Consider the following 24,667-nt stretch of genomic DNA (forward strand, 5'->3'; position numbering starts at 1 on the left):
CTGCGTCATGGTGCGCAGTGAGTGCGGGGATGGGTATGGGGAGTCCACACGGCCCTCTCAGGTCCCCTGGTTGGGCACCTCCACATCTCCCAGACAGTTTTCCCAGGTCCTTCCATCCCTCCCCTTGTCTCCTCACTCCTCCATGTTGTGACCCCATTCCCAACATCCCCCATCACACCCTTCTCCCTGTCCCTATCTCCCCACACCATCTGCCAGACCCTCCCTGTGCCCTCAGCCCTGTCTATGTCCCCACAGTGCCTGTGGCCAATGCCACCATCACCCCTGGTCCCCTGTCACACCAGGTGCATGCAGGTCACCCCGTGACCCTGCGCTGCTCGGTGCAGGTGGGCTCAGCCCCTGTCACCTTCACCTGGCTGCACAACGGGAAGGAGGTGGTACAGGGTCCCCTCCTGGACCTTGGTGCTGTCAATGTGGGACATTCGGGAACCTACCAGTGCGTGGCCACCAACCAGCTGGGGCAGGACGGGCACCGCGTGTTCCGAGCATTCAGCCCAGAGTTGGCCCTGGAGCTGAAACCGCAAAACAAAGGGACACAGAGGGACACAGGTGGGGATCACACGGGGTCACTGTGGGGTGCAGGACCCCTGGAGTGATGGCTGACTCTGATGTGTCCCCCTCCATTTCTTGCAGTGGCCGCAGGTGTCGGTGTTCTGTTCCTGCTTCTGCTCGTGGGTGTCATTGTGGCCTGGCACTGGTGGCACCGTGTGGGTGCGTGACAATGGGGGGATGGGAGGCCCAGGGAGATGTAGAGGCCTCCTGAGTTGGGTAGCGAAAAGGAAGCACTCACAGCCCTAGAATTGTGACCTTTTCTGGGAGTCCTATAGAGTTTGGGGAGGTGCTGGAGGGTCCTGCAGGGATTTTAGTGGTTCTTTCAGGGGACCTGGGGGCGTTTGGGGAGTCTGTCCTTGGCAGGCTTTGGGTTTTTGAGGCTGAGTTGGCTGGGGACACTGGGGAGGTTCATGACTTCTTGGGGACTTCAGGGATGCTACCAGGCCCCATGGGAGTTCAGGAATCCTGAGAGGGGTCAGGGCTCTGGGACCTCACAGTCACCCCTCCTCTGCTTCCATTGCAGCTGCCAGGAAGAACCAGGAAAGGTGAGTGGGGGGCTCAAACCGCACTCTTCCCTTTTACCCCAACCCCCAAGATCTCCCATTCCCTCCCCCACATTCCCTTTATTCCCTCAGGGCTCCCCTGGATCCCCTGGCGCCCCCAGAGGAGGGGGAGATGCTGTATGCCCACGTCGTGGTCACCAAGAGGGCAGGGGGTGAGTATGGGGGGGACACACACAGAGGGACACATCACCCACGAGTGTCACCCCACCCAGATCCCAGAGCCCGTGTCTCTCGCAGCGTCCCCCCGTGCCACCATCCTCCAGGATCCCCGGGTGACCTACACGGAGCTGCGGGGACCCCAGGGGCGACCGCAGGAATCTGGTGACATCTACGGGAATGTGCTGTGAACTGGGGGAAACTGGGGGGCACTGGGGATCCCCACCCATGGGCACCCACTTGTGTGTGTGCTGCCACTAACAACTGCCCCTCTCCCTTCCCGTGGAGGGACAAAGATCCCAAAGGGCTGAGAGAAGAACAATTTCCTGAAAGAGCAACCAGAAAGAATAAAACCAACAGCAACAGCAACAAGGTTCTGAGTCCAAATCGTCACACATGGGCAAATTTCCTGGGAAAGACATAACAAGGAACAAACCCGATTTTTCCCCCTGCACGTTTCCTCCACCAGAGGAACCTGGCAGGACGCTGGACCTTCCTTGCTCTAATGGCCAAAGCAGCCTTCAGGAGGCTCTGGATTCTCTTGTCCCCTGTACCAAACCCCTCCTCTGCTGTGCTCCCCACACCAGGATCTCACAAAGTCCCTTTGGGGATTCCAGAGCCTCCCCCTTTCATAGGGCAGTCGGGGTAAGGCCATGGCACAGGGTGGGGTGTCAGAGACAGGAAAAGTTTGATGTCTGGAGATATTTTGTAACAGCTGTGTGTGGCAGGGGTAGGTCAGGCCTTGGTTTTGGAGAGGCACGGCCCCGTCTGTCCATCAGTCTTTCAGCCATGGCACACAGGGGCAGTGTGACACACCAGGTCCTGAGTGGCTATGTGACCAGAAGTGCTACCTGGGGAGATGGCCCTTGGTGGCCCAACTGGCTTAAAAGGCAGAGCATGAGGTCGCCAAGTCTGTGACACTGACTCTTCTTGGCATATCTGTCCCATCCACGCTGGAACCCAGGATTGTGCCACTCATTTAAATGAGAAATATCTGCCAACAAAAGTGGGAACGTTCCTGGAATGGAAAATTGGCCCAAGGTCAAAAACCATTTTTTGATTTCAAAGATGATGGGGCTTCCAGGCAGAACTGTAAGAAAAGGAATAGCAGCTCTTTACTAGGAAATTTATAAACCAGAATAGAACAAACAAGACAAATCCAGAATTTTCCCTCCTCCTCAGCGCTGTTGGTTTTTGTGGCAGTTATAACCGCAGCCAGGCAAATGCCCTGACAATACCCACAACAGCTCTCTATGATCCCGGATGGAAGGAAGGCAGTGCCCAGGCAGGTCTCAGGTCCACAACATCACTTCTGGTCGCTTTACAGCCTTTCATTCCCTTTTCCTCCTTCAGCATCGGCACAGCAGCTCTGGGAATGTTGAAGTTCCCTGGGATGCTGAGGAAAGCTGGTGCTCGGTGCTGACTCTGCCAGGGCTCCTCAGGTGGCTGCAGAGCACATTTGGAGTTCCTGCTGTTCCTGGGCCACTGCTGGTTCTGACACAGCAGCCCCAGGGGAGGAGGAAGAAGAGAGCAGAGTCACAGCCCTGAGGGCTCTGCACCTGCAACTGGACTACAGGTACAGCCCGGGCTGAGAGCAGTGTCTTGGGAGGGCAAGATGGGGCTAAATTGGAGCTGGTTGGGCCAATGTCCCTGTGCTGCTCTGGGAGCTGAAGACCCTTAAGGAGGTGTTGTAATTAGTGCTGGAGTTCCTGAAGTTCCGCTGCATTCCTAAAGCAACCTTGTGCAAAACACAGAGCACCGCTGCCTCTCCTGGGGATTTTGGGATTCTGGGGCTGAGGCAGGAGCGGCTGGAGCAGGGGGCCCACAGGAACTGCACCTGGCCATGCTGGTGGAGCAGGAGTGCTGGGAATTCCGCAGGGTGCTCAGGGGAGGCCCATGGGGCTGGGCCATGGTGGGACACCACTTGCCATTCCTGCTCCACCCAGATTTTGCGACAGGGCAGTGACACCCATCGGGCTCCCAAACCTCTCAGGGCTCGGGCACAGCCTCACAGGAGGTCCAGGCCCAGGCCTTGGGGATGATTCAGGTGCTCTCTGGCTCGATCCCAACAAAGAGCAGCGCTCTGGGAGCAGTCGGCACATCCTGAAGAAGCAGCCTGGGGCTGCTGGAGCCTGAGTGCTGTGGGCAAGGACGGCGTGAGGGAGCCAGGCCCCGCTCAGCCGGCGCAGCCCCAGGAACATCTCATCCTGCAGGGGCTCGGCAGCCTCTGCCGGTGCCAGCCCCGGGGCTGTCGGGGGTGTGGCCGGAGGGGCCAGGATGGAGGGACTGGGACCCCACTGGGGAGCCTCGAGCATGGAGGGAGCGAAACGGCAGAGGGGAGACCCCGGGACAGGGGGGAGCAGAGACCCTGCGGTGGGGTCTGTGGAAAGGAGGGACCGCAATGGTGGTCCCGGAGCACCGGGAAGGGGCCCAGCTGCCATCGCGCTGTGAGTGCTGGGATGGTCACAGGGTGTCCAAATTGACTGTGACAGCGTGCCCGAAGCCACTGTGGAGATGTGTCGGGACTGAGCGTTGCCAGGGTAAGGCTCCCACAGCTCCGGGAAGTGGAGGGGTACCCTGGAAAGGGGTGCAGCAGGGGCAGGGCAGAGCCCTGTCTATTCCCTATGCCTTGTGCAGGTGAGGAGGGCAGGGAAGGAGCAGCTTTGGGAACACCTGGAATCCAGACAGGGAAACTCCCCACAGCCCCATCATTGCCATAGGGCAGAGCCACTGCTCAATATTTCCCGCATTTCCCTCTTGTCTGGCAGCCGAGCCAGAACCCAAACTTTCTTTCTATGATGTTCCAAAGGCCTGTTCGTTTTGTTCAAGAAGGAGGACCCAGTCAGGTTGTTGAGCAGATTGTTGTGGCATTTGCAGTAGTTATCAGGCTCTCTTAGTCCCTTGGAGACAGGGATTAAACGATCAATTGCTGCATTTCCAGACTGGTTCCCTCACAGCTGGCCCTTGCAGGGGTGGTTTCCAGCCAGCCCTGCTCTGAAAACCATCAAAGGCCCTCACAGAGCCACTGCTTGAGCTCCGTTTGGGTTTTGTCCTTCTTGCAGGGTTGAGCAAACCATAGGCAGGCCTTTTTCCACCCACAAAATTCTCACCTCTGCAGCAGCTCTAAATCTGCCAGAATCAAAGCCAAGGGGGTGGGAGAGATCCTCAGGTGCTGGCTGCCACCTGGGGCTGGGCAGAGCAGGGCTGGGCAATGGCCATCCCTGTGCAGTGGGGCTGGGCCATGGCTGGGCCCCACCCTTGGATGGCCACTGGCTTCAAGGAGCAGGAGTTTGGGAGCCCCTTCCTGGCTGGGGCTCCATTCCCCAGCTGCTCTTGCTGGCTCAGATCCTGCAGGGGACGAGCAAGAATGGAGAAATCCGGAGCCCCCCGGAGCTGCCATCCCCCAGGACAGGACCCCCTTTGTCCAGCATGTGTGCCCCCTGGGGCAGGATCCCCCCATCGCAGAACACTCCCCTCCCCCCGCCCCCCATCTGACACTTAGCACAAACGGCCTCTTCCTTCTTCTGCAGGACAGAAAAAGTGAAAGTGTTGGGAGACACAGCCAGACACCCCCATGCCCCACAGCCTCCCCAGCCCTGCCTGCAGACCCCTAACCCTTACTAGCCCCACTCTGGGGTTCCCCCAACCCCTTCTCTACTCAGTTGTTTCCCAGAATAATCAAGCAACAAACTGGAGCATTGTGAAATTGAGGGATCAAAGAGAGGAAATGGAAATGAAGAGTGGAAAAAGCCCCTGGGAGCTGGGGGCACACAGACTCAGAGCTTTTCAGAATCTCCCTGGTGTCACCCCCAGGCCATCGGCACACTTCGGGGGCTGTGCTGGGCTGTGGGTCACCCCAAAATCTGAAGCACTCAGGGAAGGGGCTCCAAGCCACGGACCCACCGAGCCACTGCCTATCTCTGGCACCCTCATTCCTCTGGGAACCCAACCATGGGACCCCCATTCCTTCAGTCCCCCTGTCCTGGGGACCCCATCCCAGTACTCACATTCCCCAGGATCTCCATGGCCCAAAACCTCATTCCCAAGGAACCCTCTCCCATTCATTTCATCCCCAGAAATTCCTCTTCCCCCAGAACCTTGATTCTCCCAGGAACCCTCATGCCCACTGGATCCCTCATTCCCCTGGTACCCTCATCCCTAGGACAACCACCCCGTGACCCCAAATCCCTGGAGCCCTCATTGTTCTGGGACTTCCATCCCTTAGTTCCCCCAGCCCTGGGCACTCCCATTCCCATGGCACCTCCATCCCTGGTGATTCCCCTCCTCAGAACCCCCATTCCCAGGGACCCAATCCCTTGGGCTCCCATTCCCCTGGAACCCATCCCTGGCTCTCCAAGCACCCTGTGCCCCTCACTCCTGCCAGGCCCATGTCCCACCTTCTGCCACTCTGTCTTGTCCCCATCCTGTCCCCTCCCTGCCCATAGCCTGTCCCCAGCTTGTGTCCACTCTGCTCCCACCAGGTGCCACCTACACATGAGGAAGAGACCTGACCTCGCTTCCTTCCCCTTTGGCCAGAGAGCCACCACCCAGGAGACAGCCATCCTGGCAGCGAGTGACAGCCAGTCCACATGGCTGGGGACACCGGGATGGCCGGGAAGGTGGAGCTGCACCTGTGAGGTGCGTGCCCTGGGCACAGACCTGAAACCCTGGGGATTGACCTCTGTGAGACAGAGACCAGTGGGGAGGGGGCACAGGGAGTGGGAGAACATGTCGGTCACTGAGGTGCGATTCTGCTATGAGGACAAGGAGGTGTAGGGGTTCCTCAATGGGACTGTGCTGTCCCTTTCCCCTCTGCAGCTGAACCACAGTGGCCGCTACCGCTGTGGGGGCTGGGTGAGCTCCAAGGTGTCCTCGTGGTTGCTCTCAGCGCTGGTGACAGTGACAGTGCACAGTGAGCACCCCACAGCTGGAACTGCAATCTCCTGACACCCCCAACACCACCTCCCAGCAGACTCAGAGTCACAGTCCTTAGCTCCCCTCTCCTTCCCTGAGCGCTTCTCGGTGCCGGTGCTGGAGGGTTCCCCAAGCCCACTGTGGGGTCCCCCCTGACTCTCAGCTGCCTCAGCACCCCCAGCCCCCTGTGGCCCCGCGCCCCCCTCCTGCACGTGTTCTACCGGGACAGGCAGGTGGTGGGGGGCCCGCAGGCGTCCCTGCAGCTGCTGGTGCCCGCCGTGGGGGTCTCCCACTCAGGGAATTACAGCTGCCAGGTGCGCTCCAAGGGGAGGGATCTGTGCGGAAGAGCAGTGCCCGGCTCCACGTCACGGTGCACAGTGAGTGTGGGGATGGGCACGGGGAGTCCCCAGAGACCCCCCGGGTCCCCTTCCTTGGTACCTCCATGTCCCCCTGACACCTTTATTTTGCCCCTTTGCCTCCACCCTCAGACCCTTCACTCCTCTGTGGTGTGACTCCAATACCCAAAGTCCCCCATCACACCCATCCCCCTCCTCCCTATCCCCTCAAACTGGCTGCCAGCCCCTCCCTGTGCCCTCAGCCTTGTCTCTGTTCCCACAGTGCCCGTGGCCAATGCCACCATCACTTGAAGTCCCCTGTCACATCAAGTGCACGCAGGTGACAACGTGACCCTGCACTGCAGGTGGGCTCAGCCCCTGTCACCTTCACCTGTCTGCACAATGGGCAGGAGGTGGCCCAAGGTCCCCTCCTGGAGCTCAGGGCTGTTGATGTGGGACAGTCGGGCACCTACCAGTGCAAGGCATCCAACCAGCTGGGACAGGAGGACACCAGGCTCTCAGCCCAGAGCTGGCCCTGGAGGTGACACCTGGCTGACGCTGGGTCACAGATGGAGTCACATAGGGTCACCAGGGTGTTCAGGAACCCCAGGGTTCAAGGAGACCCTGGTGTGTCTCCCTCTGTGCCCAGCCATGGCTGCGAATGTCAGCAGGACCCTCCTGTTCCTGCTCCTGCTCCTGGCTGTCATTGGGGGCTGTCACTGGTGGCACCACCAGGGTGGGTGACAATGGGGGGGGGATTGGGGTCCTGGAGTGAGGAGGAGCCCCCAGAGTGGGGGCAGAGATCAGCAGCACCGAGGGCACCTGATCTGGGGGACACTGAGCCTGCAGTGACCTCGTCTGGGGGTCCTGGGGGATTTGGGGGGAATTTGGAGAGTCTTAGTTGTGCTCCAGGGCCATCCCCAGATGGGCTTTGAGGAACATTGTGGTGCATTGGGAGTTCCTGGAGGGTTTGGAGAGCTGCTAGAGGGCTGTGCAGGGATGTTGGAGGATCTTTGTGGGTCCTGTGGGAGTTTGGGGGTCCCCCTCTCTGCCATGCTTGGGGTTCTGGGGGCTCAGAGGGTTGGGGGCACCAGAGGGAACTGAGGGCACTGCGGTGATGCAGAAGTTCCAGGAGGTTCAGGGGTGATCAGAGTGTCCAGGGGGAATCAGGGGTCCATTGGAATTTGGGGCTGCAGTGGGGATTTGGGGATCCTGTGGATGGTTGGAGCTGCTGAGGTCCAAGGAAAGTTCTGGGGTCCTGAGGTCACCCCCTCCCCTTTTCCTTGCACCTCCCAGGAAGCTCCAGGACAGGTGAGTGGGGGGATCTGGCTGGGACTCCCCTCTCCCCCTCCCCAGACATGACACAGAGCCCCCTCCCCATCCCCACAGGATCCCCTGGGAGGAAGGGGCAGTGCTGAACCCCACACATCGTGGGCACCGAATGGGCAGATGGTGAGTACAGAGGGTGACAGTGACACGTGACCCGCGGGTGTCACCCCCACCCAGGTCCCCACAACCAGTGTCACTCTCAGGGCCCCCCTGGGGGTCCCCCAGCCCTGCCGCACCTCGGGATGCACAAGTGACCAATGCGGAGCTGTCGGGACCCAACGAGGGACAGCGGGACCCCTGTGACTACGATGACATGCTGTGACGCTGGGGGCACTGGGGGTCCCTGCCTGAGGGCACCCACCATGTGTCCCCCCAAGCTCCCATGGGTGCTCACCGTGTCTGTGGGGTGGCCACGAGTGGGGGTCCCATGTGGGGCTGCCCAGAGCTCCCCGTTCCAGTGCTCCCAGTGCTCCCAGTACCCCCAAAGGCTCCCCATTCCCTTCCCCAGAGCCAGGAGGGACAGGACCCTTGTCCCGCTTATTGGATCCAAAATACAGCTCTTTGATTAAACTGGGAGAAATGGTTTTTGTTTGTCCAGCTCTGTCAGTTCAGCTCAGGAAGGAGCCAGGTCCCTGTCAGGTTAAGGAGCAGATTGTTATTGTTTTCTTTCCAGTAGACCTGGGGCTCTCTCAGTACCCTGGGGACAGGGAAAAATTGATAAATTGCTGCATTTCCTGTTTGGTTCCCTCCCAGCTGCCCCTGCAGGGTGGGTTTCCAGCCAGCCCTGCTCTGAAAACCATCAAAGGCCTTCACAGGCTAACTGCTAGTGTCACTCTGGCTTTTGTGCTTCTTGCAGGGCTGAGAAAACCACAAGAAGAACAAAACCCAAGAACTTTTTCCACCCACAGAATTCTCACCTCTGCAGCAGCTCTAAAGCTGCCAGAATCAAAGGCAAGGGGGCAGGGGGGACCCTCAGGTGCTGGCTGCCACCTGGGGCTGGGCAGAGCAGGGCTGGGCAATGGCCATCCCTGTGCAGTGGGGCTTGGCCATGGCCGGGCCCCACCCTTGCATTGACACGGCTCCCCAGGATGCGCCACGCCCCGGACTGGTTTCATTCAGGTCATGCCCAGAACAAGATCCTCCATGGACAAGACCCCCCTGGATGTGCCCCCCCAGGACAGAACCCTCTTCCTTTCCCATCTGACTCTCAGCACAAATGGCCTCTTCCTGCTTGTCCAGGAAAAGGAAAGTGAAAGTGTTGAGGGAGCACAAGCAGACATCCCCCAAAGCCTCCCCACCCTTCCCTGCACCCCTCACACCCCATTTTTCCCCTCCCCTGTGTCGCCCCAACCTGTTCCCTACTCAGGTGCTCCCCAGGATTGCTGAGCCAGGAACTGGGGCTGAGGGGACCTGGCACAAAAGTGAGGAAAATAAGGGAAATAGAGAAATAAAGAGAGGGAAAAGTCAAGAGCAGGGGAGGGACAGAGTTAGAGCTATCCAGAAACCCCAATGTGATGCTTGCCCAGAAACAACAATGCTGGGCCCCGGGTCACCCCAAAACCTGAGGCACCCAGGGAAGGAGTTGTGACCCCCGTGCCCCTCCAGCCACTGCCCATCCCTGGCACCCCCTTTCCCCTGGGAACTCAACCAAGGGGCCCCTATTTCTTTCAGTTGCCCCTTCCCTGGAGCCCCCATCCCTGGACTGAAATTTCCCAGGATCTCCAACACCAAGGAACCCCATCCTGATTAATTCCAGTCCTTGGGACCTCCCTTCCCTTGAGGACATTGATTCCCCCAGGATCCCCATTCTCACAGAGCCCTCCTTTCCCCTGACACCCTCATCCCTTGGCCACCACCCCTTGATCACTGGAGGCCAAGTTGTTCTTGGACCCTCATTCCTGAGTCTGAATCCACCCAACACTTGGGGCCCCAATTTCCATGGGATCCCATCCTGGTAATTCCAGATCCGGGGACACCCCTTCCCTTGGGGATATTGATTCCCCAGGACCCCCAATCTCACAGGGCCCCCATTCTCACAGGGCCCCCTTTAACCCTGGCACCCACATCCTTGGCCACCATCCCATGATCAGAAATCCCTGGAGGCCACGTTGTTCATGGACCCTCATTCCTGAGTCTGAGTCTACCTAACCCTTGGGACCCCCATTCCTCTGGGACCCCATCCCTGGGCACCCCATTCCTATGGACACCCATCCCTGGCTCCCTACACAGCCTCAGCCTCCAAATTCTGGCAACACCATGTCCCCACCATGTCCCACCATCACCCCCATGTCTCACAAGTTCCCCACCCTGCCCCCATCCTGTCCCCACCCTGCCCCCACCAAGGGCCACCTACACGTGGGGACAAAACGTGACCTTGCTTCCTTCCCCTTCATCCGAAGAGCCGCCAGCCAGGGGAGTGGTGGCTACAGCAGCGAGTGACAGCCAGTGCACAAGGCTGGGGACACCGGGATGGCTGGGAAGGTGGCGCTGCTCCTGTGGGGTGAGTGCCTTGGGCACGGGCCTGACATCCCAGGGATGGGCCCTGGTGAGGCAGAGACCAGTGGAGGGGAGCGGGGGCACAGGGGCGCTGCAGGGTTCCCTGAGGTCCCCAGTGCCAGGAGAGTCAATGCATGAGGTGACTAGGGTCGTGGAGTGGCTTTGGGGACAGGAGAAGGGGTTAAGAAACATGGGGGCAATAACAGGGGGATGGAATTTAGGGAGGCGTCATGGGACTGGTGAAGGTGTAGGGACATGAACAGGGTGCCAGGGGGGCCAGGACAGGAATTAGGGGAAAAGCACTGTGCAGATGGGCCCTGGGTACAGAGACCCTGGGACTGGTGGGAGAGACCTGTGCCGGCACCGGATGGTCCTGGCATCCCCAATCCCATGGTGTCCATCGTATCCCTTTGTCCTGCCTCAGTCTAAGGTGGCCCTGGAGCCCCAGGTCTGCGCCACTCTGGTGTCCCCACAGGAGAAATCTGGGGATGATGCCAAAACCCGAGCTCTAGTGCTGCTGTACCTACAGAGCCACCCCCACTGAGTCCTGTCCCTTCTCCCTTCCAGCCCAGACCCTCGGCTTCACTGGTGAGTCCTCAGAGGATGCCATGGCCCAACCCTGCTGTCCCCAGCCCCACGCTGGCCCTGGCAGGCTGGTGTCCCCTGTCACCTGCAGGCACCCAGACCACCTGGATCATCGTGGAGCTCCCCTGGATGCCAGCGGTTCTGTGGGACCGGGTGACACTGACCTGCCAGGGCTCGGGGACTTCAAGTGCCACCACATGGTACAAGGACGGGCAGCGCTGGGGGCAGCAGGGACGTGACCGCCTCACTGTCACTGAGAATGGCACCTACGAGTGTAACAGAACCAGCACTGGGCTCAGCCTCCCCGTGAGAGTCTCTGATGGTAAGAGGGGTTTGGGTGTCCCCAGGCTGGCACCTGCAGGGATACCAAGGGCTCTGGGTGGGCTGCGCTCCATGGGTCACCTCCTCTGTGACCAGAGTCCATCCCCTGCATATGGGAACAACCCAAAGCAAGCCAGTGGGGAGGGGCCCCTGTATTGGAATTGGGGACCCCCAGTGTGCTGGCTGTGACCCAATGGGGGGTCCCTATTGGGTGGTGCCTTCAGGACCCTCCAAGGCCTCCTGATGTGACAGGACCCACTTGTTCCCCAGACTGGCTGGTGCTGCAGGTGCTGGCACAGCCACTGCTGGAGGGGGACACGGTGACACTGCGCTGCTGGGACTGGCAGAACAACCTCGTCACCTGGGTCTCCTTCTACCATGAGGAGAAGTAGCTAGTGGAGCTCCGAAATGGGACAGAGCTGACCCTGTTCCCTCTCCAGCTGCACCACAGTGGGCGCTACCACTGCAGGGGCTGGCTGAAAGACAGGGAGTGGGTGGTGTCCGCGCCGGTGACAGTGACAGTGCATGGTGAGAACCCCACAGCTTCCATCCCAACACCTCCACAGCCCCTCCCCAAGGACTTGGGGTCACTGTCCCCACTGCCTCCAATCTCCTGCCCTGAGCTCCTCCCAGTGCAGGTGCTGGAGGGTCCCCCTGAGCCATCCTTCAGCTCCCCCTGACTCTCAGCTGCCTCAGCAGCCCCAGCCCCCTGCAGCACCGAGCCCCCCTCCTGCACGTGTTCTACAGGGACAGGCAGGTGGTGGGGGGCCTTCAGGGGTCCCTGCAGCTGCTGGTGCTCGCCGTGGGGGTCTCCCACTCAGGGAATTACAGCTGCCAGGTGCGTTTCAAGGGTGGGGTGGTGCAGAAGAGCAGAGCCCAGCTCCCCGTCATGGTGCGAAGTGAGTGCAGGGATGGGCACGGGGAGTCCCCACAGGCTCCTCAGGGTCCCATGCCTTGGCACCTCCATGTCCCCCAGACACTTTCCTTGGGTCCTTCCACCACTCCCCTTGTCTCCACACATCCATGGAGTAACCCTGTCCCCACTATCCCCCATCCCTCTCATCCCCTCCCGTCCCTATCCCCCCACATCGGCTGCCAGCCCCTCCCTTTGGCCTCAGCCCTGTCTGTGTCCCTGCAGTGCCCGTGGCCAATGCCACCATCATCCCAGGTCCCCTGGCACACCAGGTGCGTGCAGGTGACAACGTGACCCTGCACTGCTCGGTGCAGGGGGACTCAGCCCCTGTCACCTTCACCTGGCTGCACAACGGGCAGGAGGTGGCCCGGGGTCCCCTCCTGGAGCTCAGGGCCATCGATGTGGGACAGTCAGGAACCTACCAGTGTGTGGCCACCAACCAGCTGGGACAGGACGGGCACCGTGTGTTCTGGGCACTCAGCCCTGAGCTGGCACTGATGGTGACTGTGGGACCTCAGGATGGAGGTGCAGAGTGGCCGAGACCACCCCTGGGGGGCTCGGGAGTCCTGGAACGTTGCCAGAAGTGTCTGGTGGCAGGACTTGTATCCTACAGAGGAGACAACACCTGTATGAGGATGGGGGGAATTCACTGGGTGAATGGTGAAGGGCTAAGTTAATTAGAGTGTAAAACACAGGGTTTAGGATTTCTGTACAGGGGGGTCTAAAGAAGTAAGATGGAGGAATTGGGGCGTGTCCTGTTCTTCTTCTTGGCCTCCATCTTGTGTGGTGATGGTGGCACTTTTGGATTGGTCATTACTAGAAATGCACTGGTTATAAGGGTAGAAGGTATTGGGGAAAAATTATAAATATTGTATACATAACTTCGGGTATAAAGATAAGTGACCGCCCCGGGGGCTCGCAGTGTGCTCATGGCTGGCTTGCTGTGCAGACCTCTGTCGGGCTGAAAGAAAATCTTTTAGATAAACAATTAATAAACACGGAGACCGAGAAAAGATCAGAAGTCTCCTCTCATCCTTTGAAGCACCGGGCTGTCCAAGGCCACCCTGGGCCTTTCCAGGCCACCTAAACAGCCGAGAAACCGACAAGTGGCGTCCCTGAGCTATCTCTGGTCATAAATCAGCCGGGAGAAACAGAAACTAACAGGTGACAACATGGGGACACAGGGACACAGGTGGGGCCACAGAGGGTCACCAGGGAGTGCAGGACCCCTGGGGTGATGGGTGATCCTGATGTGTCTCCCTCTGTTTCTTGCAGTGGCTGCAGGGGTCAGTGGGGCACTTCTGTTCCTGCTTCTGCTCAGGGGTGTCACTGTGGCTTGGTACTGGCGGCACTGTGTGGGTGGGTGACAATGGGGGGACAGGGGTCCCAGGGAGGTGTAGAGTCCCCCAGAGCTGGGGAGCAATAGGGCAGCACCCACAGCCCCAGAAGTGTGACATTGCCCAGGGGTCCTGCAGGGTTTGGGGAGGTGCTGGAGTGTCCTGCAGGGATGCTGGGGTTTCTTTCAGGGGCTCTGGGGGCTTTTGGAGGGTCTCTGTTCCTGTTGGGCTTTGGGTTCTTGAGGCTAAGTCGGCCTGGGGGAACTGGAGAGGTTCATGAATTCTAAGGGGCTTCAGGGATGCTTGGGGATCTTGAGAGAAAAGGAGGGTCTCAGGGTGGTACAGGTTTCTTGAGAGGGGTCAGGGCCCGGGGACCCCACAGTCACCCCTCCCCTCTTTTATTTGCAGCTGCCAGGAAGCAACAAGAAAGGTCAGTGGGGCTCTCCAGCCATGCGTCCCCTATTACCCCACCTCACAACACTCCAACCCCTTCCACACATTGTCTTTATCCCCACAGGGCTCCTCCAGATCCAACGGCCCCCCCAGAGGAGGGGAAGGTTCGATACACTCACGTTGTGAGCAGCAAACAGGCACGGCGTGAGTACAGTGATGAGGGGGACAGTGACACATCACTCACATGTGTCAATCCCCACCTTGGTCCCTATAACTGGTGGTTTTTGCAGGGCCGCCCAATGTCACAGTCCCCCAGGATCCCCAGGAGACCTACGTGGAGCTGTGGGGATCCCACAGGCAACCATGGGAACCCGGTGACATCTACGGGAATGTGCTGTGACACTGGGGGGAACTGGGGGGCACTGGGGATCCCCACCCATGGGCACACACTCGTGTGTGTGTTGCCACTAAAAACTGCCCCTCTCTTTCCCTATGGAGGCACAAAGATCCCAAAGGGCTGAGAGAAGAACAATTTCCTGAAACAGCAACCAGAGAGAATAAAACCAAAAGCAACAGCAACAAGGTTCAGAGTCCCAAGGGTAGGAAGGAGGAATCCTAGGAAGGTGGAGGAAACCTGCTGGGGAGAGTTTCCAGGGTTTGTTTGTTGAGGACAGGGCCCTGGACATTCCTTGTTCTGATGGCCAAAGCAGTCTTCAAGAGGCTCTGGATTCTTGTGTCCCCTGTCCCGAACCCCTCCTCTGCCCTGTTGCCCACACAATGATGTCACAAAGGCCCTGTGGGGGTTCCAGAGCTTCCCCTTTTCCAGGGCAGTCAGGATCAGGCCATGGCATAGGGTGGGGGAGTCAGCAACAGGAAAATTTTGATGTCTGGAGACATTTTGAAACAGCTGTGAGTGGCAGGGGTGGGTCAGGCCTTGCTTTTGCTGAGACAGGGCCCCGTCTGTCCATCATTCTGCCAGCCCTTGTACACTGGGGACAGTGTGACACTCTGCCAAAGCCAGCTCCTGAGTGTCTGGGTGACCAGAAATGCCAGCTGAGGAGAGGGCCTTTGGTGACCCAACTGACTTAAAAGGCAGAGCGTGAAGTAGCCAAGTCCCTGAGCATGTGTCCTCTGGGAGTGTCTGTCCTATCCATGCTGAAACCCAGGACTTTTTAAGCATCTTGGTAGAGGAAGAAATATCTGCCAAGGAAAGTGGAAACTTTGCTACAATAAGAAGACAAATCTCTAAAAGCATTTTTATTTAAAAAATGATAGTGCATCCATGCAAAAGTGTAGGAAAAAGAAATAAACATTCTTTATGAGGAAATTTATAAAAAAAAGAACAGAATAAACAATAAAAAAACAGAATATTTCCTTCTTCTCAGTGCACTTTGTTCATCTTTGATGCAGTTAGAACTGCAGCAAGCAGGGGGCGCTGCAGGGAGCACTCCCGGCCAGCAGGGGGCGCCCTGGTCCAGCTCCATCCTCTCAGGGGCCATGGCGGCCAAGGACGGGAGGGAGGAGGGGAAATCGCTCCTTTTGCAAACTCACGGGCACCAATCGGTCCCGGCACCACCATGGGCGGCCGGCAGAAGCTGCCAAGGCAGCAGGTTGGATCCCAGTGCCCACTGGCAGTGTAGCAGTGTCCCGGGGCCTGGCACACACCCTGCACAACACCCGTGAGCACTCTCCATGATCCCAAATGGAAGGAAGGCAGAACCTGACCCCAGGCAGGTCTCAGGTCCACAGCAGCAGCACTGGTGGCTTTACACCACAATTCCTGGAAACCCTCAGCCTTTCACTCCCTTTTCCTCTTTCAGCTTGGGCACAGCAGCTATTGGAATGTTGAATTCCTCTGGGATGTTTACGAGCTCAGGCGACTGCAGAGCATGTTTGGAGTTCCTGCTCTTCCTGGCCACTCCTGGTCCCAACACAGAAGCCACAGGGGGACGAGGTGGAAGAAGAAGAGAGCAAAGCCACAGCCCCAAGGGCTCTGCAGCAGTAGCTGGAGCACAGGGACATCCTGGGATGGGAGCAATGCCTTGAGACGGCAAAATGGGGCAAAACTGGAGCTGATTGGGCCAATGCCCCTGTTTTGCTCTGGGAGCTGCAGACCCTTAAGGAGGCATTGTAATTAAGCCAGGCTCCTAAAGTTCAGCAGTGCTCCTAAAGCATCCCTGTTCACAAACACAGGGCTCCGCTGTCTCTCCTGGGGATTTTGCGCTAGACAAGGCAGCACTGGATACAATTTGGGGGTCAGATGCTGCCAGCACTGCCCACAAGGAGCTTTTTAGGCTGCCAGGAAGGTTTTTGCTGGTGGTGGGGATGATTCTGTACCTGTGCCATGTGGCCGCTGCTTCCCACTGGTCGGCCAGGAAGGCTGAGCTGGAGCAGTGGCTAAGGCAGGAGCGGCTGGAGCAGGTGGCCCATGGGAACAGCACCTGGCCATGCAGATGGAGCCGGAGTGCCGGGAATTCCGCAGGGTGCTCAGGTGAGGCCCATGGGAGCCCATGTTGGGGAACCACTTGCCATTCCTGCTGCCCCCCGATTTTGGGACAGAGCAGTGACACCCATTGGGCTCCCAAACCCCTCAGGGCTCGGGCACAGCCTCACAGGATGTCCCGGGGTGATTCGGGTGCTCCTGGGCTCGTTTCCAACAAAGGGCAGCACTCTGGGAGTGGTTGGCACATCCCGAAAGAGCAGCCTGGGGCTGCTGGAGCCCGAGTGCTGTGGGCAAGGACGGCATGAGGAAGCCGGGCCCCGCTCAGCCGGCGCGGTCCCAGGAACGTCTCATCCTGCAGGGGCTTGGCAGCCTCTGCTGGTGCCGGCCCCGGGGCTGTCGGGGGGCACGGCCAGAGGGGCCGGGGGGCAGCGGGTGGGAGGGGCCGGGATGGAGGGACTGGGACCCCACTGGGGAGCCTCGAGCATGGAGAGAGCAAAACGGCGGAGGGGAGACCCCGGGACAGGGGGGAGTAGAGACCCTGTGGTGGGGTCTGCGGAAAGGAGGGACCGCAATGGTGGTCCCGGAGCACCGGGAAGGGGCCCAGCTGCCATCGCGCTGTGAGTGCCGGGACGGTCACGGGGTGTCCAAACTGACTGTGGCAGCATGCCCGAAGCCACTGTCGCGATGTGTCGGGACCGAGCATTGCCAGAGTAAGGCCCTCACAGGTCTGGGAAGTGAAGCAGGCCAGGGGCTGGGCAGAGCCCTGTCTATTCCCAGTGCCCTGTGTGGGTGATAAGGGCAGTGAAGGAGCAGTTTTGGGGACGCCTGAAATGAAGACAGGTTCCCTGCCCACAGCCCCCGCACAGCCGCGGAGTAGAGCCCCTGCTTGACATTTCCATCCTTTTCTCTCTTGTCTAAAGACTGAGCCAACCCAAAAATACTTTCCAGGATGTTCTAGAGGGCTGCAGGTTTGAGACAGGAAGGAGGAGGAGGGTCCGGGTCTGCGTGTTGAGCAGATTGTTGTTGTCTTTGCAGGATTTTTTGGTCTCTCTCAGTCCCTTGCCTAGAAGAACAAAGTGATCTATTGCTGCATTTCTGGACTGGTTCCCCCACAGCTGCCCTTGTATGAGGAGTTTTCAGTCAGCCCTGCTCTGAAAACTATGAAAGGCCTTCTCAGCGACACTGCTTGGGCTCCCTTTGGGTTTTTTGCTTCTTGCAGAGCTGAGCAAACCACAGGCAGGCCTTTTTTCCCCCACAGAATTCTAATCTTTGTAGCATGTGAAAACCATGTTCTCCCTCCTGTGAAAATTTTAAAAGTTTAATAAAGCACAATAGGAGACAAGGACCATAGAGCAAACGTTGTTATGGGTGGGTGCATCCTGGCACTCAGCCAAGAGCACAATGTTCTCTTCCGGTTTACTTCTTAGATACCTTTTCCCTTCGTTAAGCCTGTTGCGTATTCATATACCCTTATGCATAGAAAACTTTTTCCCCAAACTAATTTATATTCCATGAATTGTTTAGCATGGCTCATCCTTGGATCTGCCTTTTTAGAGAATTATTCCTTGGATGTGCTTTTAGTCCTTTCTTATCATCATCTTCATTTCTGGGCCTTGGTCCATACTGTCTTCAGGTGGTGAGTGCTGATAGTTGGCAGATCTGTAGCAGATGTCTTCATCCTGTCTTCATCAGATGTTATCCCATCCAAGTAGGAATTTTAACACAAGCATACTTATTCAGCTATTTCACAAAGCTTAATGAACAACAGAAATAAAACCTATATCTTTGTAACAAAGTTACTTTAACATTACATATATAAATTCCATTTTAATATTTGCAAAATTCCAGTAATATAATATGTATTTACAATACTTGGGCAAAGGGACAAAGTGATAAATTGCTGCATATCTGGACTGGCTCCCTCTCAACTGCCTCTGCAGGGGTGTTTCCAGCCAACTCTGCTCTGAAAACCACCAAAGGCCCTCACACAGCCACTGCTTGGGCTCCCTTTGGGGTTTGTGCTTCTTGCAGGGCTGAGCAAACCACAGCCAGGCGCCTTTTTCCCCCACAGAATTCTCACCTCGGCAGCAGCTGTAAAGCTGCCAGAATCAAAGCCAAGGGGGCAGGGGGGACCCACAGGTGCTGGCTGCCCCCTGGGGCTGGGCAGAGCAGAGCTGGGCAATGGCCATCCCTGTGCAGTGGGGCTGGGCCATGGCTGGGCCCCACCTTGGATGGCCACTGGCTTCAAGGAGCAGGAGTTTGGGAGCTCCTTCCTGCCCAGGGCTCCATTCCCCAGCTGCTCTTGCTGGCTCAGATCCTGCAGGGGACGAGCAAGAATGGAGAAGTCTGGAAACACCAAGAGCTGCCATGCTCCAGGACAGGAGCCCCTTGTCCAGCATGTGTGCGCCCTGGGACAGGATCCCCCAGGACAGGACCCCCCTGGATTTGCCCCCCCCCCCCCCAGGGCAGACCCCTCCTCCCATGTGACACTCAGCACAAACGGCCTGTTCCATCTGCTGCAGGAGAGAGAAAGTGAAAGTGTAGGCAGGGGGAAAGCTGACTCCTCCATCCCCCACAGCCTCCCCAGCCCTCCCTGCAGACCCCTCACCCCTGCTTCCCCCACCCTGGGCTTCCCCCAACACATTCTCTGCTCAGGAGCTCCCCAGGATCATCACTGCATGAACTGGGAGGTTGTGAATTTGAGGGATAAAAGGAAGGAAATGGAAATAAAGAACAGAAAATGCCCCTGGAGGTTGTGGTGGCACAGACCCAGAGCACCTCTGAATCCCCTCTTGTTGCCCCCAAATCATGGACAACCCAGCAGGCAGCGCTAGCCCCTGGGTCTTCCCAGAATCTGAGGCAGCCAGGGAAGGAGCTGTGACCCACATGCACATCCTGTCACTGTCCATCCCTGGTAAACTCATTCCCCTGAGAAACTGACCATGGGACCCCCATTCCTTCTGTCTCCCCTTTCCTGAGACCACCATCCCAGGGCTGCCATTGCCCAGGAACTCCATGGCCCAGGACCCCATTCCCAAGGAACCCTCTCCCATTCATTCCATCCCCTGAAATCCCCATTCCCCAGGACCTTGATTCTCCCAGGTCCCTTCATTCCCCCTGCACCCATCCCTGGCACAAAAATCCCTTGATGAGGGATTTATTACTAATAAATATATTACAATTAAAAATTTTTCTTATATACCATTTTAAAGTTTTAAATGTACTTTACCTTTCTCCTAGTCTCATCTCAAAACAAAAAAGAAATAAATACATTCTGATAAATGCACTAATAATTAACCAACACTAAACCCACCACACTAATTATTACATTAACCAAAATATCTCAAATAAGCAAACCAAATCCATGACACCAAATCCCTGGAGCCCGCCTTCCTCTGGGACTCCCATCCCTGAGTCCCCCCAGCCCTGGGGACCCCCATTCCCATGGCACCCCCATCCCCTGTGACTCCCCCTCCTCAGGACCCCATTTCCCCATGGACTCCATTCCCAGGGACCCCCATTCCCAGGACTCCCCTCTCCCCTGGACACCCATCCCTGGCTCCCCAAACCCCCTGAGCGCCCCCCTGCTCCTGGGAAGCCCATGTCCCACCAACCCAGAGACAGCCTTGTCCCCAGCATGCCTCCAACCTGCCCACAGCCTGTCCCCAGCTTGTGGCCACCCTGCCCCCCCTAGGTGCCACCTACACATGGGGATGAGACGTGACCTTGCTTCCTTCCCCTTCATCTGAAGAGCCGCCAGCCAGGGGAGCGGTGGCCACATCAGCGAGTGACAGCCAGTGCACATGGCTGGGGACACCGGGATGGCCGGGAAGGTGGCGCTGCTCCTGTGGGGTGAGTGCCCTGGGCACGGGCCGGGCTGGATGTACCCTGGGGATGGGCGCTGGTGAGGCAGAGAGTGGTGGGGAGGGGGCAGAGGGGGGCTGTAGGGTTCCCTGAGGTTCCCAATGCCAGAAAAGCCAGAGCTTGAAGTGACCGGGGTCATGGGGTGGCCGTGGGGACAGGAGAGGGTGAATAGGGCTGGACGGATAGGAATGTGGGGACAGACATCCTGGGGCTGGGGCAGCTGTGGGGACAGGGACACAGGGATGCAGGGATGCAGGGACACAGGGATGCAGGGATGCAGGGATGCAGGGATGCAGGGATGCAGGGATGCAGGGACAGGGAGAAGAAGACAAGCACAATGTGGATGGGCCATGGAGACAGAGGCCATGGGGCTGGTGGGGGAGACCTGTGCTAGCACAGTGTCCCCATCGAGACATCAATTGGTGCCACACCAATTTCCCCAGGAGGACAGTTCAGGGACAGCGCCTATGAACCATTCCCGCGTGCTCCACTGTCCCCACAGTGCCACACTCACTGAGCACTGTCCTTTCTCCATTCCAGCCCAGACCCTTGGCCTTGCTGGTGAGTCCTTGGGGGATGCCATGGCCCCACCCTGCTGTCCCCAGCCCCATGCTGGACCTGGCAGGCTGGTGTCCCCTGTCACCCACAGGTGCTGAGACCACCCAGCTCCTGGTGGAGCCCCCCTGGAGGTCGGCAGTGCTGTGGGACCGGGTGACATTGACCTGCCAGGGCTTGGGGAACACTGGTGTCACCACCTGCTACAAGGACATGCAGTGCTGGAGGCAGGAGGGACACAACAGCCTCACTGTCACCAAGAATGGCACCTACACGTGTGAGAGACCCAGCAGGGGGCTCAGCCCTCCTGTGAGAGTCTTAGATGGTGAGGGAGTTTTGGGTGTCCCCATCCTGGCACCAGCAGTGACCCCAGGGCTCTGGGTGGGCTCTGCTCCATGGGTCACCTCCTGTGTGACCAGAGCCTGTCCCCTGCTCTGGGGACATCCCAGAGCATCCCAGTGCTGGCAGACCCTGTTTGTGGATTTGGGGATCCCTGGTGTGCTGCATGTGAGCCAATATGGGGGTTGTGATGGCACTGGGACCGGCCAGGTCTCCTCGGTGTAACAGGACCCCTGTGTCCCACAGCCCCATTGGTGCTGCAGGTGCCAGTGCGGGCACTGCTGGAGGATGACACGGTGACACTGCACTGCCGGCGCTGGCGAGACAACCCGGTCAGCTCAGTGTCCTTTTACCGCGCGGAGAAGAAACTTCAGGAGCTCTGCAATGGGACCGAGCTGTCCCTGTCCCCTCTGCAGCTGCAACACAGTGGCTGCTACAGCTGTGGGAGCATGGTGAAATCCAGGGTATCATGGGGATGGGAGGAGTCGGAATCAGTGACACTGACAGTGCATGGTGAGCATCCCACAGCTGCCACTGCAACCCCGCCACAGCCCCTCCCTAGTGACTTGGGCTCACAAATCTCCCTCTCCTCTCCTTTCCAGAGCTCTTCTCAGTGCCGGTGCTGGAGGGTCCCTCCGAGCCCACCATGGGGTCCCCCCTGACTCTCAGCTGCCTCAGCACCCCCAGCCCCTGGGGCCCCGAGCCCCCCTCCTGCACGTGTTCTACCGGGACGGGCAGGTGGTGGGGGGCCGGCAGGGGTCCCTGCAGCTGCTGGTGCCCGCCGTGGGGGTCTCCCACTCAGGGAATTACAGCTGCCAGGTGCGCTCCGAGGGGGGGGGTCGTGCAGAAGAGCAATGCCCTCCTCCGTGTCACGGTGCCCAGTGAATGCAGAGATGGGCACGGGGAGCCCCCACGGCCTCCTTGGGTCCCCTGCCTGGGTACCTCCATTACTGCCCCGTTCCCCCCATCCCTCACTGGGTCCATTCACCCATCTCTGAGTCAACCCCACCCCTCTCTGCTGTTTCCCCGCAGTCTCCAAGTCCCACAATACCCTCTCTGGGTCTCCATACCCGCACTGGGGTCCTCCCATCTCCCGCTCCATGTGTCCCCTCATTAAACCCCCCATCCTTCCTTGGGGTACCTATCCAAGCCTCCCCCGCCCCAGCTCTGCACCTCCTCTCCTCTCCCTCACTGGTCTCTCCCTGCCCCTCCCTGACCTTCCCCCAAGTCCCTCAATGTCCCCTGGTGTCACCGCCTCCCACAGGGGTTCTGCCCTCGGGGGTGTCCCTGTCAGCACAGCCTTGTGCTGAGCTGCACGGTGGCCACAGGGACAGGTCACCTGTCCATTTCCTGGTGCCTGGGAGGGCTCAGAGGCACCGCTTGGCACTGGCCCTGCCTGCAGCTGCACCACACTGGGGACAAGGGCAGCGGCCAGTACCAGTGCGGGGACAGCATGGCTGAGAGTGTCCCCCTGAATGTCACTGTCCTTTGTGAGCGGGACCTTCAGACTGAGGGTGACCCCACCCATGGCACCCCCATCCACCTCACCAGGTGCCAGCCCTGTCTGTCTCCCCACAGTGCCCGTGGCCAATGCCCTCAGTCCCCTGTCACACCGGGTGTGTGCAGGTGACCCCATGACCCTGCGCTGCTCGGTGCAGGTGGGCTCAGCCCCTGTCACCTTCACCTGGCTGCACAATGGGCAGGAGGTGGCCCAAGGTCCCCTCCTGGAGCTCAGGGCTGTCGATGTGGGACATTTGGGCACCCACCAGTGTGTGGCTGGATCAGGACGGGCACCAGGCACTCTGCCCTGAGCTGGCCCTGGAGGTGACAACACAGGAACAGGGCACAGGTAGGGTTACACAGGGTCACATGGGGGGTGCAGAAACCCCGGGGTTCTGGGTGACCCTGATGTGTCTCTCTCTGTCCCCAGCAGTGGCCGCAGGGGTCTGCGGGTCCCTCCTGTTCCTACTTCTGCTCCTGGCTGTCATCAGGGGCTGGCACTAGTGGCACTGCCTGGGTGGGTGACAATGGAGGGGAAATGGGGGTCCCAGGGATTGGGGTGAACCCCTCACAGAGTTTGAGGGTCAGAGGGTAGCACCAACAGCTCCTGACTTGGGTGAAGCTGAATCCCCAGAGATCTCAGCTGGGGATCCTGGGGGATTTGGGGAGGTCCTGCAGGGTCGTGCAGGGACATTGGGGGTTCTGTCAGGGGTTTGGAGGAGTTTGGGGTCTCAGTGGATTCAGTGGGTGATTCAAGGCTCATTATGAGCTTCAGGGATGCACGAGGCTCCCGGGGGCAGTCAGAGGTCTCAAGGGTGTTCAGAGGCCCTGAGGGCTCCACAGTCAACCCTCCTCTCTTTCCTTTGCAGCCCTCAGGGAACAACAGGAAAGGTGATTGGGGTGGGTCCAGGCCTGAACCCCCATTTTATGTTCCTTGTGACCCCCCACACCCCCACAGACACCCCCTTATCCTTGCAGGGCCCCCCAGGGCCCTCGGTCCCTCCAAAGGCAGGGGAGCTGCTGTACAGCCAGGTTGTGCGAAACAAGAAGGCAGGGGGTGAGTACAGGTGTGGGGACAGGGACATGTCACCCTAGGGGTGTCACCTCCCATCCAAGTTCCCCCACCCGGTGTCTCTTGCAGTGCCCCCCTGTGCCCCATCCTGCCAGGTGACCAATGCAGAGCTGCCAGGACCCCACAGGCAACAGCAGGACTCCAGTGACATCTACGAGAACATGCTGTGACACTGGGGGCACAGGGGGCACTGGAGGTTCCTGTCTGAGGGCACCTCCCACTGGCTGTCCGCCCCCCAGCTCCCGTGGGTGCCCACCGTGCCATGGAGGGGTGGCCAGGAGTGTGGGGTCCCATGTGGGGCCACCCAGAGTTCCCTGTTCCAGTGCTCCCAGTACCCCCAGGAGCTCCTCATTCCCTCCCCCAGTACCAGGGGGCACAGCATCTCTGTTCCTCTTATGGGACCCAAAACACACCTTTTCATTAAACCAGGAGAAATGGTTTTTTGTTTGTTCAGGTCTGCCCTGTTTGGCTCAGGAAGGAGGGTCCCAGTCAGGTTGTTGTGCAGATCTTTGTGGGATTTGCAGGATTTTTGGGACTCTGTCTTGGTTTGAAAGACAGGTGTCTGTAAAGGAAGGAAGGATCTTCTCTGGAAATGGAAAATATAAACCCCTTCCCTCTGAATTATTAAAATTTTGGAATTAAGGGGCTCTCAGGTAAAGATATGGGAGTAGGAATAACAGTCCTTTAATAGGAAAATGTAAAAATAAAAATAAAAATTGTTATAGATGAATAATGAGATGATTTGCTCTAACAATTAAGGAACGAATGTTGTGTGAATATTAAGAGAAGTTTTATTGATGTATAGGTATGTTATTGTAGTTTATTGTTTAGATGCCCTCTGTTCTCCTCACAGTCCCCTTTCCCCATCCTCTGTATTGTCGCCACCAGACAGCCTGGTTTATTTAGGACAGGTAAAAGGAAGGCGTACATGTGCCCCTCCTACAGGGCAGTTGAGAATAAAAAAGCTCATTGCTACTGGAGG

The 24,667-nt window shown here is 58.5% G+C and overlaps 1 protein-coding gene and 1 long non-coding RNA gene across 2 annotated transcripts; both read left to right on the forward strand.

Moving 5' to 3' along the window:
* The first annotated feature begins 801 nt into the window (after positions 1-801).
* On the forward strand, positions 802-1,251 carry LOC134434398 (uncharacterized). The gene is made up of 3 exons (XR_010031857.1): positions 802-856; positions 1,094-1,115; positions 1,206-1,251. It is a non-coding gene; the product is annotated as an uncharacterized LOC134434398 (long non-coding RNA).
* Positions 1,252-20,167: 18,916 nt separating this feature from the next.
* Positions 20,168-23,117, forward strand: LOC134434367 (high affinity immunoglobulin gamma Fc receptor I-like). The gene is made up of 7 exons (XM_063183033.1): positions 20,168-20,207; positions 20,760-20,780; positions 20,869-21,099; positions 21,360-21,626; positions 21,716-21,815; positions 22,883-22,962; positions 23,044-23,117. The coding sequence occupies exons 1-7, from the start codon at positions 20,177-20,179 to the stop codon at positions 23,115-23,117; spliced, it is 804 nt and encodes a 267-aa protein (XP_063039103.1). The 5' UTR covers positions 20,168-20,176.
* Positions 23,118-24,667: the final 1,550 nt, after the last annotated feature.

This window comes from Melospiza melodia, unplaced genomic scaffold, assembly GCF_035770615.1.
Source record: "Melospiza melodia melodia isolate bMelMel2 unplaced genomic scaffold, bMelMel2.pri scaffold_35, whole genome shotgun sequence".
Classification (NCBI taxonomy): Eukaryota; Metazoa; Chordata; class Aves; order Passeriformes; family Passerellidae; genus Melospiza; species Melospiza melodia.